At 38.8% G+C, this 22,318-nt stretch overlaps 1 protein-coding gene across 1 annotated transcript in view; it reads right to left on the bottom strand.

Annotated features, from left to right (window-relative positions):
• Positions 1–3,631: 3,631 nt before the first annotated feature.
• oprm1 (opioid receptor, mu 1) overlaps positions 3,632–22,318 on the bottom strand; it is a 70,549-nt gene continuing 51,862 nt past the window's right edge. Inside the window, exons 2-6 of the mRNA XM_057849029.1 lie at positions 10,797–11,146; positions 7,327–7,502; positions 6,905–7,083; positions 6,650–6,833; positions 3,632–6,122 (exon numbers count right to left, since the gene is read on the bottom strand). Of these exons, the coding sequence (XP_057705012.1) occupies positions 6,117–6,122; positions 6,650–6,833; positions 6,905–7,083; positions 7,327–7,502; positions 10,797–11,146 (895 nt within the window). The 3' untranslated portion in view covers positions 3,632–6,116. The remainder of the gene's footprint in view (positions 6,123–6,649; positions 6,834–6,904; positions 7,084–7,326; positions 7,503–10,796; positions 11,147–22,318) is intronic.

The following is a 22,318-nucleotide window of genomic DNA, read 5'->3' as shown; positions in this document are numbered from 1 at the left end:
TTTTAAATTCTCAGGAGAGTGATCAGCACACACGCTCACTGTTACACACACTCAGGAACACCCTGAAACGTGCACCGTCATGCAAATATTTGCCCATTTTAAACAGAATTTGGCCCAGAGTTGCACGGATTAATCATGTACTTCTCTACTTAACTTCCCAAACCACCTAAAATGGAGTTAGCTCACACTTGTTCTCAATTTTCTTTATTGAGAAAAAAATAGCGGCCTACAGGACATACAGTGTAGCGTTTTAAAGCGACAGTAAAATACAGCTGGTGAGTGCACTGCTTGACCGTTAAATCCACTTACGTCCCACACACACTCTTAATATGATTTGAAGATGGCTCTGTGGCGTTGTTTCATTAGCCTGTGTGCGCAGGCACAAACATTTATTTCCCTACAGAGTTGAAACTCATTCGCCAACGCAACATGTTGGACCTAATTGTGATGGCGCTCAATTCCAAATCTGTCTTCCAAAAATGATTTTTCTATAGGAAATAATAAAAGTTTGAAATAAACTGTTCATGGGGTTTTGAAGTGGATATTTGAAAATTGGATAACTTGGCTTCAAACCTGGGTTTACCTCTCAGAAATAGGCTGTAGGCCTGGACTAGGGTCTCAAATTAGTTCTTCCCTGCTTGGGTTAGGACTTTATATAATGTTCAGGGTTTCAAAGCCATGGATGGAGTTTAAAATAAGGGTTTCACGCTAAGGTTTATGACTTCAAATATTTTCAAGATACTGTAGATTATGGTTTTAAATTACGATTTGACAATTTAAAGTGCGCGTTTGAAATTATGGATTAAATCCAGGGTTAAGATTTTAAAATAATGGTTTCAAACTATTTTCACAGAAAAAGAGTTTCAAATTAAAGCTTGAAGCCAAAATTAAGTTTTTTTTTTTGTTTGTTTGTTTGAAGCCAAAGTTTGGGTGAGTAAAAATAACAGGTTCATGCAAGAGCTTGGGTTGCACTAGCCTTTCAAATCAATTTTTGAAGTCTCTTTAAGGATCCATTCATTTTGCCTCACTATCCAACCAATTGTGTTTCTATAAATAACTCCATCTATATGTTTATACATTGGCTAGGCACAGAAGAAATAAGAAAGTATCCAACAGACGCTACAGACACCAAAGCAGCAGTAATACAAACACCACAAATACAGCACAATCTTTTGTTTAAAATACATCAAGTGAGTCCCCGTCCATTAAGTGGACACGCTCGTGTCGTTAAAGACTTTCAAACAAAAACACTCTAATTCAGCGGAGGAAGGCTTCCAACATCATAAACACAGATGGCCAGTCCTCCATTTCCCCCTTTAAGTCCATCTGATTGAACGCAGCGGCATTACGCAGAGCCAGAGCAGAGTCCAGGCACAGGTTGGAAATGTAAAAGTTTGTGCATGTGTGGGTGTTAAGAGAGAAAAAAAAAACATCCTGGAAGCTGCCTCTGTGCAGCAGGAAAAAGAAAAATGAGTCATGTCACAAAAGGCATTGTAGTACATTCGCTACATACCAAAAATTATCCATGTGAGGTATTATTGGATGTCCATCAATGTTTATGTACTAATACGCTCTTACGATACCAAAATTTTTACCTTTATACCTGTATAATGTACATCGATACCATTACAGTGATCCCTCGTTTTTCGTGGTTAATGGGGACCAGAACCCGCCGGGATAAGTGAAAAACCGCAAAGTAGCGCCCCCATAAAGGGTTCTGTGCGTGTGTGTGTTCGTATTCAATGTCTTTATTCAGATTTAGCATTGGAAAGAGATATGGTGAAAAACACAGACAAGGCTGAAAAAGCCATTTCTGATCTTGCAACCCTCTTTAACATATACTGCTTTATTTTAAGCCAAAAGAACTGTTGTGTTTGATAGAACAATATGTCTATATGCTGCCTTAGCAGTTTCATGGCGTTTTAAGCCCCTGAACGATTTAAATTTTTTTCCGTTTTACCCTGGAGACCCCGTTACAGACACCGCGCAACCGCTTTTGTTTGAACCCAGGCATAAAAATAAGGTAAGTAGATTATATATATTATTCGAAATGTCTGTCATTTTTAGCTCAGAATCATTAATTGATGTCTAATATACAGTGCCTTGCAAAAGTATTCGGCCCCCTTGAATCTTGCAACCTTTCGCCACATTTCAGGCTTCAAACATAAAGATATGAAATTTTATTTTTTTGTCAAGAATCAACAACAAGTGGGACACAATTGTGAAGTGGAACAACATTTATTGGATAATTTAAACTTTTTTAACAAATAAAAAACTGAAAAGTGGGGCGTGCAATATTATTTGGCCCCTTTACTTTCAGTGCAGCAAACTCACTCCAGAAGTTCAGTGAGTATCTCTGAATGATCCAATGTTGTCCTAAATGACCGATGATGATAAATAGAATCCACCTGTGTGTAATCAAGTCTCTGTATAAATGCACCTGCTCTGTGATAGTCTCAGGGTTCTGTTTAAAGTGCAGAGAGCATTATGAAAACCAAGGAACACACCAGGCAGGTCCGAGATACTGTTGTGGAGAAGTTTAAAGCCGGATTTGGATACAAAAAGATTTCCCAAGCTTTAAACATCTCAAGGAGCACTGTGCAAGCCATCATATTGAAATGGAAGGAGCATCAGACCACTACAAATCTACCAAGACCCGGCCATCCTTCCAAACTTTCTTCTCAAACAAGGAGAAAACTGATCAGACATGCAGCCAAGAGGCCCGTGATCACTCTAGATGAACTGCAGAGATCTACAGCTGAGGTGGGAGAGTCTGTCCATAGGACAACAATCAGTCGTACACTGCACAAATCTGACCTTTATGGAAGAGTGGCAAGAAGAAAGCCATTTCTCAAAGATATCCATAAAAAGTCTCGTTTAAAGTTTGCCACAAGCCACCTGGGAGACACACCAAACATGTGGAAGAAGATGCTCTGGTCAGATGAAACCAAAATTGAACTTTTTGGCCACAATGCAAAACGATATGTTTGGCGTAAAAGCAACACAGCTCATCACCCTGAACACACCATCCCCACTGTCAAACATGGTGGTGGCAGCATCATGGTTTGGGCCTGCTTTTCTTCAGCAGGGACAGGGAAGATGGTTAAAATTGACGGGAAGATGGATGCAGCCAAATACAGGAACATTCTGGAAGAAAACCTGTTGGTATCTGCACAAGACCTGAGACTGGGACGGAGATTTATCTTCCAACAGGACAATGATCCAAAACATAAAGCCAAATCTACAATGGAATGGTTCAAAAATAAACGTATCCAGGTGTTAGAATGGCTAAGTCAAAGTCCAGACCTGAATCCAATCGAGAATCTGTGGAAAGAGCTGAGCCCTGCTGTTCACAAACACTCTCCATCCAACCTCACTGAGCTCGAGCTGTTTTGCAAGGAAGAATGGGCAAGAATGTCAGTCTCTCGATGTGCAAAACTGATAGAAACATACCCCAAGCGACTTGCAGCTGTAATTGGAGCAAAAGGTGGCGCTACAAAGTATTAACGCAAGGGGGCCGAATAATATTGCACGCCCCACTTTTCAGTTTTTTATTTGTTAAAAAAGTTTAAATTATCCAATAAATTTTGTTCCACTTCACGATTGTGTCCCACTTGTTGTTGATTCTTGACAAAAAATTAAAATTTTATATCTTTATGTTTGAAGCCTGAAATGTGGCGAAAGGTTGCAAGGTTCAAGGGGCCGAATACTTTTGCAAGGCACTGTATTTAGAAAAAAAAAACACTTAAAAAAAAAATATTCAGTTGCATATTTTTAACTGATAAACAAATTACGTCACACTTAAAAAAAATAGTGTTTGTATATACAGTAGGTCACAGATATCTATTGTATTTTTTTTGTTACTGTGGCATTTTCCCAGATATTTTAGATCACAGGTGACAAACCGATTCCAGAAAGGGCCAAGTGGGTGCAGGTTTGCTTTCCAACCAATGAAGAGGACACCTTTTCACCAATCAGATCTTTTACATGTGTAATCAGTTAAACTTTGTCAGGTGCTGCTTGTTTCAGTAGGAAGTTCATTGGTTAAACTCTCTGCACGGTATCGGTTGGGACAAAATCCAGCACCCACTTGGCCCTTTCTGGAATCGGTTTGACACCTGTGTTTTAGATGATAATAAATGGCTCCAAACAAAGAAAAAATGGAAAAAAACGTTTAAAAGGGTAAATATATGAAAAACAAAATCTCAACCACTCCTTGATGTCTGCGATTTCTGCATCGCGACCCTTGTTATATATTACCATGTTTCACCCATAAAATCCCCCAAAAGTCCGGCTGTGGCCATTCACAGCTATGTCTTGACACTCGGTGATACATGCTACACTGAGTTTTTGGATCGAAACAAGGTAAGTACGCGATAATATCTTGTTAAAATCATGGAGTCTCTCATGCTTTCACTTCCAGTTAGGGTTTAGGGGTTTAAAAAAAAAGATGTATTTTTTTATTTTTAAACGCCCTCCTGTTCAAAATGTTTCTTCCCCCAGAAAATTGAGATTTTAAGCTTTCCAATGATGTATCACACATGCATATCGGACAATTTTGAAATTTGGCCTAATTGGGGGTCTCGGAGCAGAACTTCAAGTCACCTGACTGTTTTCCGCCATATATAACATATGTTTTTTTCACTTTTTTCCCCCAAAGTATAATGAAAAAAAACCTTTTATGTACATATACACTAGTATATATTTTAATGGTTTTTTAAGCACTTCAAATGTAATAGTTATGTTTGAAGCATGTTACTGTTCTACCAAATTTTTTTCAACAAGAATAAAGTAGTAGGAAAATGCTTGGTTTTATTAAATGCTTCATTGATTGAGTCCACTCAAATTCGCTCAAGCTACTCAAGTACACACAATGAGCTGCCACAGCAACTGTTTAACAAGTTAAACTATGATTGACGCCTGCGGCCTTTGAAGTTCGCTTCTCTGGCAAGTTCAAACATTAAACGTCTGTCACTCATCGTTGACTTTAATAAGCAACTCCAGTGCACACACTGCCCGACTAACAAAGAGCAGGGAGAGGGAGGCAGGGAGAGTGAGACTATGCAATCGGTTCGGGACAGCTCATCTCTTTTTTTAATTGAGGAAAAAAAAAATCCACTATGGACTGAGGGCGCAAAGTGAAGCGCGAAAGTAGCGAGGGATCACTGTACATAGATAATACCTTGGCAAATATCAGTAAAAGCTGCGAAATCATAGATGGCAGGACAGTATTTCAAAATTTTTAAACAGTGATCAAATGTAACACAGGTGTGGTAAAAACAAATAAATGAACTTGAACTCATTCAATTCATTCCAATGAATTAATGTAGTTTTGGCTATACCGTATGGTTTTTGACCCTGTCAATGACTTGGTTCTTCATTGGTTTTCAACTATGGTAAATGACTGGCTCTTGACTGCAGTCTTTGAGACAAACTTTTACATCATATTTAATGTCATTCTCCACTGATTCTCAAAGTGTTTTTTTTCATTTGGTTTTCACTGATTCCGAACTTGCTCCTTCTTGGCACAGTTCAGAATTTGATTTCCCAGTGGTTCTTGAAGCAGCTTCGAACTTGACTTTTGATTTTGATCTTCTCGTGGATCATGACTGTTTTTAAGGAGATCCGAGATCTCAATGTAAAGGCGTTAGACGTATGCATTCAACGTTTTATACTGAGACAACCTATATTTTTTTCTATTCTAGATGGGAGCTGGAGTGGGAGGGTATTGCATTTATAAACATATATGCAATTTCCAGTTCTTGGCGCAGGTCTGCAGGTTATTGCAAAGGCAGAATTATGGATGTAGCGCCTATATTGGATCTCATCGGACCGAGCAGATGTACGTCATAAAGTCTGTGAGGGTTACGGAGGATGAAAAGCATCAGCGTCAGAGTGAGCATCTTGAGTTAGTCTGTTTTGCACACATACTTCAGATTCCGACTGGTCTCGTTGCTTACTGACTTGCAATATTTTGAGTCGCATTCATGTGTTGTTGTGCAAATGTGTTTGAGTAATTAGAGCCCCGTGGTGACTTCAGTGACTTCCGAGTTGAGATCGTCGTTGGCGTCACCGCCTCGACCGCGCGAGCCAACTGACGACTCAGCCACGGCTAGTCATACCTGCCGAGACACAAAATGGATGCCGGTGTTCTGTCAATTTCAGCTCTCCATTGAATTGTGCTGCTAAGCGCTACCAAGCGTGCGCATGCATGCATGTACCACCCCCCCCTCCCCAAGGGTTATCTCAGGTCAAATGTCCATTGATACGAACTACCATTTTGACTCCGTTGTCGTTGCTGCAAATGAGTAATACTATTCAAAGTGTATTATTTATTTTATAGTGAAAAACAAAATCAGCGAAAACATCAAAATAGAATATTAATCATATTGTGAGATAGAGGCTGCGCTCGAGTTAAGCTGCTGTCAACAACGGGGAACTTACTTCGACGATGGAGCCCATATTGACAGAACACCGGTTTGAAACTAAATCACAAACGTTATACAGTATACTGTATATACATGTTATATATAATGTCATTGGCTGCCTCTAATGGCTGCTATGTCCAATCCATTTTGACTTCCAGACTTGTCTTTCACCGTCAATGACTGAACAAATCAACTAGCCAGTTTAAATGGCCCCACCATACCTGCTGATTTGACCTGTCTCCCGTCTGCGCACTGTTGGGCTCGCACTGTGGCACCTTGCGTCCCGCTGCACCCACCCGGGCCGAGTTCTGCATCTCCAGCAGCGACGGTCCAGATGAGCAGAACTCACGGAAGCAACGCTTGAAATTCTCATCCAAATAGCCGTAAAGCACCGGGTTCAGGCTGCTGTAGTGTGTGATAAAAATTCATTTGTTTTTTACTATCGCTTCCATCTTTTGTAATGTTCTTCTTTTTACCTGTTGGTGTAGCCCAGGGCGATGCAGAAGTGCCAGGTGACGGTCTGCAGAGTGGAGCTGGAAATGTTTATTAGGGCGATGATAATGACAAAGATGTGGATGGGCGTCCAGCACACGATGAAGACTGCCACTACCACCAGCACCATGCGTGTGATGCGGCGCAGGTTCCTGTCCTTCTCCTGGCCACAAATGAGAGCACTTATTGATTTCTCATTTGAGTCAAAACACTCTTTAATCTTCATTGAGAATATTGAATTCCTCCTTTTTTCAATCTAGAGAGCAACAGAAAAGATGCCTTTTCTAGGAGGTAAGGATTATTTAGCACCCCAGTACATGATATGCATTCTAATTCCTTGCACCTTGCATTGTTTAGTCATGCATTAACATTTGCATTCACAGAAGTAAATGATCAGTGGCTTAACCTGTGAGCCTGACAGCATGCGCACGCTTCTGAGGCGCAGGACCATCAGGCCGTAGCATACAGTGATGATGAGCACGGGCATGATGAAGGCGAAGATGAACACACAGATTTTCAGCAGGATGTCCCAGTACCAGGAGGGTTGCGGGAAAATCAGTTTGCAGTCCACTATACCGGAGGCTGTACAACGACGTTTACGGTACAGCAACACACATACACAAAGAGAAAAACAGTATTAGCAGGCTACAAAATAGAGGCAATTATAGGAGATATAGTCACTTATTTTTTACAAGGAAAAGAATCTTAAAGAGACTCAAATGCTATGTTTTTTTTTTTTTTTTTTTAATTGGAATTATAAAATAATTAAGCTGTGACATTTAAAGGCTGAAAAGTGACATTTGAAGGGTCAAAGATTAATCATTCACTTCAAAATAAGTTGACGGGACACGGGACTCGGGGCCGACCCGTAGATGGCCTATTGTCGAAAACTTTCAAAAAATTCAAATATTTTCAAAACCAAAGCTGCTAGCGACCTAAAACCAAAACAGGCACCTCCATTAGGCATATATGAGTCTCCATGAGCAGCGAAATAAAAAAATTCAAAGTCGCTCTGTAATAAAATCCCAATCAATTATATTTTCAATACAAGTATAACAAAACTTAAAATGGCGATAAAATTCTGAAATTTTAGGCTTTATGCACAAAAATCACCAAATGCAGAGATAATCACATCACCTATATTTTCAGGATCAATAGCAATATTTAACATATCATATACTGTAGGTTTTTTGCCCAAAATAGCAACTTAATTTTTTTTTTTTTAATTTAGTGCAAGTTTTCAACAATTAATAAGTAACTCAATGTTTACATTTGAAACTTAATACTTGAGGAAAGCATGCAAAATCATCTTGATTTTACTCAAAAAAAGCAAAATTTGCATTTTTCTAGATAAAATCACAACTTATTTTGGGAATATCCAATGTTACTATTGTCTCAGCACGGAGGCACGTCTTGCCGGCTATCTCGGCCTCGTCGTCTTTAGATTGAAATGTTGCATAAAATAAAACACGTAAAAGGCGATTTTTTTTTTATTGTATGGATGCAGAAATGCCTAAATAACTACTTTTTTGCCAAAAACCGGGCAGTTGGCCGAAAATTACCTGCACATTTGAATGTAAAGTTACGCTACTGTGTATGGATACAACATGGCAGCCATCACAAAACAAAGAACTTTATAAGTTGAAAACTCTGGTAAATAAATGCACGCATCCCGGAATTTCTATAGATATGAACATATAACAGTCTAGATTCTTGGTTAAAAGCAAAAAAAAAAAAAAAAAAAAAAAACAAGCAGGTATCATTCATTTTACGTGAATATTTCAATATTTTGATAAAATTATATCAAAATATAAGATGTTTATCATAATATTTTGAGGTAAACGTAATAATATCAGAACTCCGCCAAGCTGAAGTCAACATATTAAGAAAAATAGTCTTACTAAAAGCAGAATGTTTTCATGAACTGAGTAGCAGACTAAAGTACAAACATCAAAAGAAATTTAATGAGAGACAGTCAGTATTTCCTAAATAAATGTGAAATCACCCTGCACAATAAATTAGTAAAATTATGGAGAATTTTATTTAATATTATTAGTCAAAATATGAAACCAAAAAAAGTCAACATTTTATTATAAAAATGAATTAAAAAGCCCAAACTGCTTTTTTCCTCGCGTGAACCCGGATTTCTGTGGGTGCCAGTGCAGCCTGAAAACAATTTCCCTTGAAAGTGCGCTTCAAATCTCTTTAATAGCGGAAGCACACATTACGTGCGCTAAAAAACACTTGAATTCCCATTTCCTTTTCAGTGATTATTTTTTCACAAAAGTATAAAAAGCGACGGATTTGGAAGACTTGAGAGAGCAAGCACTATAGTATCCCTTCAGCGGCTGTGACAGTGAATGATCGTGTTTCAATGCCATTGACGGCAATAGCTGTCCAATCCATTTGAACTGGGAGGGCTAGCAGCAATCATTCGAAAATGGACTGGACACCTATCACCATCGATGGCAATTAATAATTTAACTGCAACATATTGTGCATTAATTAAAAATTTTAATCCAGACCTATGTTAATGTAATTCAACTTGACCTGTTGCTTTTTAAGTGTTTCAATATTTGTAGCAAGGGCGAAGATTTGCATAGGGACGGTAGGGACAAAACACTACCAACTTTTCTGGTTGCTCAAATTGTCCCCACCAACTTTTGAGCAACCTTATTTGTGTTATATAATGACATCAATTGTGTAGGTCATTCAGATTGTCTTCCCATGTTTTAATTGTTTTAATTGACCCAACCATTATTACGTTTTTTTCATTATGTTCAGACTTACATGCACCTCTTTTCGCTTGCTGAATGTGCCGGTCCATTGAGAATGAAGTTGCTGTTTTTTTGGTAAAATTATATGCCTTTACTGTTTTAGTTTTTTTTTTTTTTTTTTTTTCCGTTAATGGACTGTTCTACTAGCTTTAAATTAAAAATTAGATTCATTTTAAAAAATTAAGAAAAAGACTAAGGAACGCATGCATATGAGTAAAGATTGATTTGGGGATGAGTGTTAAAAATGTAGATATACAAGATTTTTATTTATTAAAATCATCATTGTATATATTGGGGAAAATTCAAGAGACCAAAGTCATACCATTCTAATTTACAACAAAATTAATTTAAAAAAAAAAACATACTGGCAAATATTTTGTCATTCATTCATTCATTTAAAAAAAAAACACACACACACACACAAAAAAAAGATAAAATATATCATTTTTATCCTCACATGATAACAGCGCTGTCTTTTGAGGATTTCCATTTCAATGGCTTTTTGTCTTCCTTAAATCTGGCGGGAAGGCAATCATTTTGTCAGTATTGTGCAGCTAAGTGTTTGGCGCCATGTGTCCTGTGTTTGTCCTTCTGTTGTTTGGGTTTTTAATAACTATTCCAAAATGAGGCTGTGTAACATATAAACACAATTATGAAATGGACAACAACATCACAGAATTGCGCTCTTATTAAACACAAGGTCCAGAGTTGAGCTGCTGGCAACCATGTGAACATAATTCACGCAAACTGACGCGTAATGAAGACACCAGTAGGCTTGCTTAGGGTCTGTTGTAAGGAGCACTATTTACTGCTTATTCACCGGCGAGCGGCTTCCCGGTGACTCATTTATATGAGTCGCCGGCATCGTCGCCACACAGAAGAGGTAATGGAGAGAAAATAGCCAATTAAGTAAGCCGAGTGTTTTTTCTGCTGCCGCTCTTGGAGCAAAAGGCTAGTGGGGGATTTAAGCACATGGATGTTAGGAGCCTCCAAATCGTGACAGACTGCACATTTAACTTATTGGCTGCCATTGAGGGCATTAAATGTCCAATGAGTTTACCTCAGAATTAGAAAAAGGCTTTACTGGCACATGACTCACGACTGACGACGGTAGAGGCCATGAACATGACGGGCAGGCCAATGGCGGACGACAGGATCCAGTTGCACACGTTGACGATCTTTGCGTTGCGCGGCGTGCGGAAATCCAGAGCCTTGACCGGGTGACACACTGCCACGTAGCGGTCAATGCTCATGGTTGTCAGAGTGAAGATAGACGTGAACATGTTGTAGTAGTCGATGGACATGACCATCTTGCAGAGGATGTCGCCAAAGGGCCACGTGCCCATCAGGTAGTTGACGCTCTGGAAGGGCAGGGTGCTGGTGACAAGGGCGTCAGCCAGGGCCAGGTTGAAGATGTAGATGTTGGTGGCCGTCTTCATTTTGGTGTACCTGACCCCAAAACAAACATACTTTATAAATTTAGGCTATAGACAAGTTTCCTGAGCGAAACATGGGCGGCGCCATCTTTGATCATTTCTGCTCCGAACATCCGGTTTAGATAGAACTACATGAAGTGCGATTAAAGTAAGCAGTGTGTCGACAATGTTAAAACTGCAAAATCAAACCAGAGGAGCCCACCAAATCTCGCAAAATGGATTCAGCACGACATAGATGAGACCCAGAGACTTTCTTTGCTGTGCGTGAACTCCGGAAAGCGCCTACGTACAGTATATGGTTGAAAGAGGAAAGTTTTGAACAGTGTCGAGCTTTAAAGGATCAGTGGATCTACCTCGCCATACACCTTAAATCAAGACCAGCTGAAGACAATAAGTTAAGGATGTGCTTTAAACCTAAGAATATACCCAAAAATTGTATGTTTGTTGTTATCACTTCGCTGATCATTCGTGGACAAAATTATCACAACCTGTGTTGACGTGAGATGTAGATTGATACGCCGGCCACTTGAGTGACCAAAATGAGGTGAAATTACAAATAATTATTTCAGTTGCTGAATGCTGAAGGGCTGACATGGATTTTGTTGTTACAAGTAAATTCTACAAAGTATGTACAAATATAAACAAAAATAGTATGTTATTGTTTTTTTATTGCAGATATTGATTGCAATGATTTCTTGTTTTATTTAAAACGATTGGCGCATGTGCAAAACAGGTCAATAAATCACAATTTATAACATTTTTAGGAATATATTAACGGAGGTAGAGCATAAGTCTAGTCTTCCCTCATCAAAGTAGAACGCAAGTAGTCTCATTATACAGTATGTCCATCGATGTACAGTAAGTGTTGTTGTGAGGCAACTTTGTCTTCTCTTGCCTAACAGCGTTTTCCACCTGTAAACAAACGGAGAAAAAACTTATAACACTTGCATTTATGCGTTGACATAATAGTGCCATCCCACCACACGTACTGATTAGCGACAGGCTAGCAGCAGATAGCATGTGCTGCAGCCACAGCAGTACAGTAGTTGTAGTAAAAATATTAAAGATCATCATAATTTCAATCCTCATCGAAATAACAATATCAAAGGCAACATGTCGTTTCATGCGCAAGATTTTTGCCAAAAAGACAGTTGCATTTACTGTCTTTTTTTTTTTCCAAAAAGAAGGATGATGGTTCAAAACCAGGCAGAAAAGCAACAATCGGCGATGAGGGCAGCTGCAGCGATCATGCTAACAGTCATGACCGGGTGCAGCAGGGGGCTAGCGCCGAAGCAGCTAGCCAGGTTCACGGACAGCCAGCCAAGCCGGGGCAGGAGGCCGCTAACGTTGTAGCAGCTGGTCAGGTTCAGCGCTACCCGGAGTGGGGGCCAGCTACCGCGCTAGCAGTCAGCCAGGTGGACCATCAACAAGCAGAGCAACAGGCCAGTACCCTTTTGGGAAATTCGGGTTTGGGCTGCGCAATTTTTAAGGTGGTGGGAACTTTGGGGCGAGAAGACGGGGGGATGAAACTGGCAAAAGAATGGGTTTGTGTTATTTATTGTAATCTCTGATTTTTTGTTTTGTTTTGTTTTACAAGTTAGACCTGTTAAGAAACGAATAGCTGACTGTGTACTGTAAGTCCCACCTGGGGTTATGTGGGTAAATGCCCGTGCTGTGCTAAGTATAGCCTAAATACTGTAATTGTAAATTGTTGTTATAGCATTTATACCATGGATATTATCTGAAATTGAGGCTTTTAAGTCCCACAACATGGTACGTTGGCATTTGTGTATTGTTTTCAGCACCAAATTCTTCGTATGTTCCGGGACCTGTGCCCGTCTCGTCGTCCCTGCGCTGTCATATGTACTTTGCGTTCCGGCACCTTATGCTTTACAAATTCAGCACTGACACCCGGTCTTTGAGGTGGCACGAGCTTGGTTCCACATCTGCCTTCATGAACATGTTGTCCATGCGGTATTTCCAAATTGTCTATTTTAAGGGATTTTGATGAGTAATGTTACTCCAGCTCCACCGTTGTTTTGGATGGAGAAAATGTAAAACTGAAATCGCGAGAAGAAATGCGGAAGTACCTCGGAAACTTGTCTATTAGGTTTAGGTTATCTAGCATGCCAATTAATCCATGATGTTTCACGTTTTCTCAACTGAAGTTATTCAGTATCATTGACAGCAGTAGACATTCGACCCATTTAAATTGGGAGCTGTCAGCCCTCTCAGTTCAAATGGAGTGGACATCTATTGCCGACAAAAGTAGCCAATAGAGCATAATCTCTATGCTAAAATGAACACAAAATATTTTTAAATCAATGAAAGAAAAAAATAATCATAAAAATCTGAGTTTTGAGATCACAAAATATTGAAATTATATGTAGTGTATATTTTCTTTTAACAATATATTAAAAGAAAGTATTGATACGCATCAAAAAATAATGCCACAAAATGATTTTTTTTTTTTTAATCACTAGACTAAACATTGAATCAATTGTTGTCTTACTTGCTCCTCATCTATACAACAAAATGATGAGTTATAAAATTATATCAAAATATAAGGAGATGTGTATCGTAATATTTTGAGGTAAACGTAATAATATCAGAACTCGGCCCAGCTGAAGTCAACATATTAAGAAAAATAGTCTTACTAAAAGGCAAGGCAAGGCAAGGCAAATTTATTTATATAGCACAATTCAACACAAGGCAATTCAAAGTGCTTTACATCACATGAAGATCATAAAAATCACATTTAAATCAACACAACGTAGAAACGAAAACAAAAGATTGCATTTAATCACAGAATAAAAATAAATAAATAAAATAAAAATAAAACAAAAACTACTACAAATAATAATAATTGAAATCAGCAATGGAGATAAAAACAAGAGGAATAGAAAGCAGGTAGATTGAAATATATAGACAGTTATAGATATGCAGTGCTAAACAAAAGCGTTTTTAGCCCTGATTTAAAAGAGCTAACAGTTTGAGCATACTTCAGACGTTCGGGTAACTTGTTCCAGAGGTGAGGAGCATAATAACTAAATGCTGCCTCACCCTGCTTGGTTCTTGTTCTTGGAACATGCAGAAGACCGGTTCCAGACGACCTTAGGGGTCTAGATGTCTCATAGGACTCTAACAAGTCAAGCATGTATTTTGGTCCAAGGCCATTAAGTGTTTTGTAGACGAGCAGTAGTATTTTATAGTCTATCCTTTGACTTACTGGAAGCCAGTGTAGCGATTTCAAAACTGGTGTAATGTGGTCCAGCTTCCTTGTATTTGTGAGGACTCTGGCTGCAGCATTCTGTACCAGCTGCAACTTCCTGACTGATTTTTTATCAAGACCTGTAAATATACCGTTGCAATAGTCCAATCTGCTGAAAATGAATGCATGCATAAGTTTTTCTATGTCTTGTTGAGTCAGAAGCCCCTTAATTCTGGTTATAGTTTTTAGGTGGTAATAAGCGGATTTAGTGACGGACTTTAAATGGCTATCAAATTTTAGGTCTGAGTCAATAATTACGCCAAGGTTTCTGACTTGATTTGTAGCTTTAAGTGACATTGTGCTAAGTTGGCTGCTTATCTTTGACCTTTCCTTTTTTGGCCCAAAAATGATCACCTCTGTCTTCTGCACATTTAACTGGAGAAAATTCTGGCACATCCATTCATTGATTTGATGAATGCATTTGCTCAGGGTGACTAAGGGACTATAAACATGTGGGGACACAGAAATGTACAGTTGTGTGTCATCTGCAGAATGTTTTCATGAACTGAGTAGCAGACTAAAGTACAAACATCAAAAGAAATTTAATGAGAGACAGTATTTCCTAAATAAATGTAAAATCACCATGCAGAATAAATTAGTAAAATTTTGGAGAATTGTATGTAATATTATTAGTCAGAATATGAAACAAAAAAGTCAACATTTTATTATATAAATGAATTAAAAAGCCCAAACTGCTTTTTTCCTCAAGTGAACCCGGATTTCTGTGGGTGCCAATGTAGCCTGAAAACAATTTCCCTTGAAAGTGCACTTCAAATCTCTTTAATAGCGGAAGCACAAATTACGTGTGCTAAAAACACTTGAATTCCCATTTCCTTTTCAGTGATCATTTTTTCACAAAAGTATAAAAAGCGTCAAATTTGGAGGACTTGAGAGAGCAAGCACTATAGTATCCCTTCAGCGGCTGTGACAGTAAATGATCGTATTTCAGTGCCATTGACGGCAATAGCTGTCCAATCCATTTGAACTGGGAGGGCTAGCAGCAATCATTCGAAAATGGACTGGACGCCTATCACCATCAATGGCAACTAATAATTTAACTGCAACATATTGTGCATTAATTAAAAATTTAAATCCAGACCTATGTTAATGTCATTCAACTTGACCTGTTGCCTTTTAAGTGTTTCAATATTTGTAGCAAGGGCGAAGATTTGCATAGGGAAGGTAGGGACAAAACACTACCAACTTTTCAGGTTGCTCAAATTGTCCCCACCATCTTTTGAGCAACCTTATTTGTATTTTATGATGACGTCAATTATATAGGTCATTCAGATTGTCTTCCCATATTTTTTAATTGTTGTAATTGGCCCGACCATTATTACATTTTTTTCATTATGTTCAGACTTACATATACCTCTTTTCACTTGCTGAATGTGCCGGTCCATTTTTCCCCCTCCTACACGCACATTTGATTGGCTGATTAATTGACCCACCTCCCACCATCACACATTAGATATTAGAGATATTAGGGATATTAGAGGGTTTTTTTTCAGCCAGCAGCAGCCACTGTAAGAAATGTAAAAATATGTCAATGTTGTGGAAGTTGGGAACACACCACTAATTTTGCTACTGAAAGTCTGACCTGCATCCGAGTTAGCATACCATTAAACTGTGTGAACTTGCTAATCTGCAAAACTCGTTTAGGAAGCTGCTTAGAGAGGAGTGTCCTCCCGTATGTGTTTTCTACTGTTAACGTTAAATTAACTGTGAGAAATGTAGTAAACCGAGGTTTACCCCCCATCTCCCCAGTTTTACGTTTTATTTTATTGATGTGGTCTTGAAGCAGCTTACAAAGGAACTTTCATGTTTTTTTGTTGAGTTTGGCTGTGCCTGTGGACAAAAGCAGTCGTGTTTTACATGAAGGACAGCTCCATTTTTATTGATTTTTGTTATTCCCTGACAAAGAAGTTTTTTCAGTTATATTTGATTTCTTTATTTAGACAATGTTGAGGGGTCTTCTGGCAGATGTTAATTTTTTTTTGAATACCTGGATAGCTAAGAGATGATTAACAAACTTGTATTTATTGTGTATGTTAATATAATTTAAGTTATGTTCAAATAATGCAATTTAAATTTGCTCGTAAAAGCCGGTCATTTTTTCTGGAAGTTTTCAAAATGTTTCTTTAGTAGTTTTTGAAAACAAAAGTTTTAATTTAACCGTGTAGGCTGAACCAATACACATAAAAGTTAGTATAAGACAATACAGATTTATTTTACATTGATCATTATGAATGTCCCGTCCCCAGCAAAATGTTATGCCATATCGTCCCTACCAATGTTGAGACCAAACCTACGCCCTTGATTTGTAGGGACTTCAAAATTGCTCAAATTGAGCCAAAAGATAAAGAAGTTAAGAACAAGCTTTTTCTTCATTTTAATGATTTCATTTTGTATAATTTCCTATGGGAACAGCCCGTCTCTAAGTCAACCGATGCGCTCCACTGTAACTCTGCCATGAATCTCTCCTGAAAGCGTCACAAGGGCATTAGGCTCGTGGTTCTTTAATCTTGAATGCACTCTTTTCAACTCGTATCATCTTCAACGAGAATTTATTAGATAACAATAATGACGAGAGTGATGAAGTAAAAACCACAGAATATTTTTTAAGGACCACTCCAAACATTAACAATTTTATGTTCTTTTATATTTTGTATTTATTTATTTTATTTATTTATTTTTAATACATTGTAGTGTTTCATTAACTGTAAATTTTACAGTCGTTTACTGTTAATTTGACAGTGTACCTGTTCTTTATCTTTTATATTAGTAATGGTACAATTATGGCAAACACAGTCGCCAGTTTTTTGCTGTAAATTTAATGGTTTGGGTGTTTATTTTTACTTTTTTTTGTACACTGTATCAGTCTCATTCACATATGACCTTTTTCATTCTGACTGTTGTAAGCACATTACAGCAACTTCATGCCACGTTGAGAGCCAACATTTACTTATTGCCTTGACATGTACAATAACAGAAGAAATACAAATTACTCTTAGTAAGTGGAAGGACAGACGCATGCAGTGGACAGGAAAAGGAATTTCATCTCTATGCGCCAAAGCTCAGACCGATTTAAGTTCCATTTTCTATATTTGTATCTAAAAAAAAAAAAAGTCAGCATCACTGTCATTTTGGCGTTTATCTTCACACAATCAATGACAAAAAGAATGAGAAAGCGTTTATGCTCAGCATAACATCATCATCGACCATGTTTGCATTGAAGCATATGAATAATGGATGAGGGGACTCAATGGAAGGATTGAAACACATTATTCAATGCCTCACCTATAGGTCCTAACTATATCTATCAAGGTTAGGATTTTATAATAAATAGTAATAATTTTCCAATACTCGCTGTGAGCTGTCCCATCACCCCAACCGAGCTCCAGTGTCCCTTTAAGACAGGAGTACATGAAATCTAAAAATAAACTTGTCAGCAGATTACTAATTAGTTGATCATAATCTGATAGGCCTACCTTTGTTGATGTTAAATGATGTGAATATTTCTGTGCGCCATCCTACTCCTCTTTAAGAAATTAAATTTTCAAGGCGTTTACAGGACTTCTTTAGGTTTTTTTTTTTTTTTTTTCTTTTTTGGCAGGTTTTGTCTGGTTTCCTCCCGCTGCCGACACTAAGCTCGCAACAACTGCCACGCTGGCTACTGCAGGTGACAATTCTCACGAGGCTAGGGACAGTTGTTAACTTTGCTCGTTTTGGGCAATGGTGTCTATACCCGTGGGCGTTATTTTATTTTGACTAAATTCTTGTGATTTTGTCGAAAGTATGGCTTTTCTTTTGAAGTTTGATAACTAAGTAATTTCTGAATATTTTTTCCCTTTCAAACACTCAAAATGTTCAGTGGCATCAGACCTATCTACACATAAAGTTTTTATTTAAAAAAAAAAATAATAATAATAATAATGCCCCTTATGGACAATAATAGCAGTATTATTCTAATAGCAAAACTAACTATGCTGTAGATATATTCATTCATTCATTCATTTTCCATGCCGCTTTTCCTGACGAGGGTCGCGGAGGTGCTGGAGCCTATCCCAGCTAACTGCGGGCAGTTGGCAGGGTACACACTGAACTGGTTGCCAGCCAATCGCAGGGCACAAGGAGATACAACCATTCACGCACACACTCATACCTACGGTCAATTTAGAGCAGACATGCCCAAAGTCTGGCCAGGGGGCCAAATGCGGCCCGCGGTCAAATTTTATCCGGCCCCAGCCTCTGTCATAAAATCAATAACGTCTGGCCCGCACACAGACTTAATTAAATTGGTCAGCAGTACTTCTACCAGCATTTAAAGTAGCTTACACACTAAATGCTGCTCCTCATTTATCCACTAAAAGGCAGCGGCACTCTGAGCAACATTAGCCCGTGTGACCCTTTACTCCCAATTTTCTAAAATGGCGACAATCAACAAAAAAAGAAAGTTGACTGTGACGGCCGACGCATCAAGGATAGGTGGAAATTGGACTATTTCTTCACTAAAATGCGCAACAACGGTGTCTGCGTCATTTTCAAAGAGACAGTCGCTGTTTTAAAACAGTTCAATGTGAGGCGATATTACCAAACAAGACACGCTGACATGTGCGACAAGATCACAGCGAATATACGTAGCAAGAAATTGAAGTATCTTGAAGCTAGTTTAATTTTACAGCAGCAGTATTTCGCAAGAGCCCGAGAGTCGAAAAAGAATGCCACAAAAGCTGGTTGCGAGATTGTTGAAATAATTAATTTAAAAAAATAATAATGCAAATGTGACACACAGAATGGCTTGCTAAAATTTGCTTAAATATATTGTTCAACGTAAAGGACGTGAGCCAAGGTCGGCCCCCCACATTTTTACCACACCAAATCTGGCCCCCTTTGCAAAAAGTTTGAACACCCCTGATTTAGAGTGTTCAATCAGCCAACCATGCATGTTTTTGGGATGTTGGAGGAAACCGGAGTTCCTCGAGAAAAGCCACGCAGGCACGGGGAGAGCATGCAAACTCCACACAGGAAGGCCGAAGCCCAGGATTGAACCCTTGATCTCAGAACTGTGAGGCGGACGTGCTAACCACTGTATATACATATATATATACTGTATATGTATATAATATAAAATAAAAGTCTAATTTGAATATTTCATATGACATAGTTATAGGCTTGAATAAGTCCATAAGCCTCAACAGCAGAATTTTTTATGCATGCCCAGTTTTTACACAATGGCAGTTTTCTGAATTAAACTAAATTCTTGTGATTTTGTCTAAAGTATGGCTTTTCCTTTGAAGTGTGATAACTACAATGGGGCAAATAAGTATTTAGTCAACCACTAATTGTGCAACTTCTCCCACTTGAAAATATTACAGAGGCCTGTAATTGTCAACATGGGTAAACCTCAACCATGAAAGACAGAATATGGAAAAAAAGAGAAATTGTTTGATTTTTAAAGAATTTATTTGCAAATCATGGCGGAAAATAAGTATTTGGTCAATACCAAAAGTTCATCTCAATACTTTGTTATGTACACTTTGTTGGCATTAATGGAGGCCAAACGTTTTCTGTAACTCTTCACAATCTTTTCACACACTGATGCTGGTATTTTGGCCCATTCCTCCATGCAGATCTCCTCTAGAGCAGTGATGTTTTGGGGCTGTCGTTGGGCAACACGGACTTTCAACTCCCTCCACAGATTTTCTATGGGGTTGAGATCTGGAGACTGGCTAGGCCACTCCAGGACCTTAAAATGCTTCTTACGAAGCCACTCCTTTGTTGCCCTGGCTGTGTGTTTGGGATCATTGTCACGCTGAAAGACCCAGCAACGTCTCATCTTCAATGCCCTTGCTGATGGAAGGAGATTTTCACTCAAAATCTCTCTCGACTCCAATGCTTTTTCTTTGATGAAACACAGAAAAAAAAAGTAAAAAAAAAAAAAGCCAGAGTATGGACAAATAACACCGACGGGTTAAAGGAATGGACCTTCTTCCTTTGTGGCTTGTATGCTTGGTAACGCTCAGTCCAATTTTCTCCCCAAATCAATGGACACACGGACTTGTAAAATTGCTCATTCTTCAGACACTTTATTTGAAGGCGCTAAATAGAGATGGATGGAGCCACCCAACACATCAGTTTTTTCTAAACCGCACACAACCTCCCTTCTCTTTTCTCACTCTCCCTTCTTCTATGCTCATTGATTTTGTAACGCCGGCCCTACTTAAAAAGAATAGCGAACTTGGTGGTGCCAGTAACAAAATTAGAAGCAGAGGACTTTTTTTTTTAATATGGGAGAGTTACTGGAAAATAGTAAAACTGTAAAGCCCCTTTCAGATTTATATCCCACTAAATTCCCGTTTAAGGTGACGTGAGATTTACCGGTGTCATGGCTTTCAAACATTTTAGCATGTATATGTTACATGTTTTGATGCATTTTAATGCTTTACAAAAGATTTATGTCTGAATTTTGGGGGGCTTGGGACGGATTAAGACATTTTCATGGAAAATGCATCTCTACTTACGGAATTCTCAGTTTAACAAACTACTCCCGGAACCAAATCATTTCATAAATAGAGGTACTACCGTATTAATATATTTTATCTGTATACAGTGGGGCAAATAAGTATATAGTCAACCACCAATTGTACAAGTTCTCCTACTTGAAAAGATTAGAGAGGCCTGTAATTGTCAACATGGGTAAACCTCAACCATGAGAGACAAAATGTGAAAAAAAAAACTGAAAATCACATTGTTTGATTTTTAAATAATTTATTTCCAAATTAGAGTGGAAAATAACAATTTGGTCACCTACAAACAAGCAAGATTTCTGGCTGTCAAAGAGGTCTAACTTCTTCTAACGAGGTCTAACGAGGCTCCACTCGTTACCTGTATTAATGGCACCTGTTTTAACTCATTATCGGTATAAAAGACACCTGTCCACAAACTCAATCAGTCACACGCCAAGCTCCACTATGGCCAAGACCAAAGAGCTGCCGAAGGACACCAGAGACAAAATTGTAGACCTGCACCAGGCTGGGAAGACTGAATCTGCAATAGGTGAAACGCTTGGTGTAAAGAAATCAACTGTGGGAGCAATTATTAGAAAATGGAACACATACAAGACCACTGATAATCTCCCTCGATCTGGGCCTCCATGCAAGATCTCACCCCGTGGCGTCAAAATGATAACAAGAACTGTGAGCAAAAATCCCAGAACCACACGGGGGACCTAGTGGATGACCTAGAGGGCTGGGACCACAGTAACAAAGGCTACTATCAGTAACACAATGCGCCGCCAGGGACTCAAATCCTGCACTGCCAGACGTGTCCCCCTGCTGAAGCCAGTACACGTCCAGGCCTGTCTGCGGTTCGCTAGAGAGCATTTGGATGATCCAGAAGAGGACTGGGAGAATGTGTTATGGTCAGATGAAACCAAAACACAACTTTTTGGTAGAAACACAGGTTCTCGTGTTTGGAGGAGAAAGAATACTGAATTGCATCCGAAGAACACCATACCCACTCTGAAACATGGGGGTGGAAATATCATGCTTTGGATCTGTTTTTCTGCAAAGGGACCAGGACGACTGATCTGTGTAAAGGAAAGAATGAATGGGGCCATGTATCGAGAGATTTTGAGTGAAATTCTCCTTCCATCAGCAAGGGCATTGAAGATGAGACGTGGCTGGGTCTTTCAGCATGACAATGATCCCAAACACACAGCCAGGGCAACAAAGGAGTGGCTTCGTAAGATACATTTTATAGTCCTGGAGTGGCCTAGCCAGTCTCCAGATCTCAACCCCATAGAAATTCTGTGGAGGGAGTTGAAATTCCGTGTTGCCCAACGACAGCCCCAAAACATCACTGCTCTAGAGGAGATCTGCATGGAGGAATGGGCCAAAATACTAGCAGCAG

Source organism: Corythoichthys intestinalis, chromosome 10 (genome assembly GCF_030265065.1).
Source record: "Corythoichthys intestinalis isolate RoL2023-P3 chromosome 10, ASM3026506v1, whole genome shotgun sequence".
NCBI lineage: Eukaryota > Metazoa > Chordata > Actinopteri > Syngnathiformes > Syngnathidae > Corythoichthys > Corythoichthys intestinalis.
Note: the sequence above shows the minus strand (reverse complement) of the source record. Positions and strands in the feature narration are given on the sequence as shown.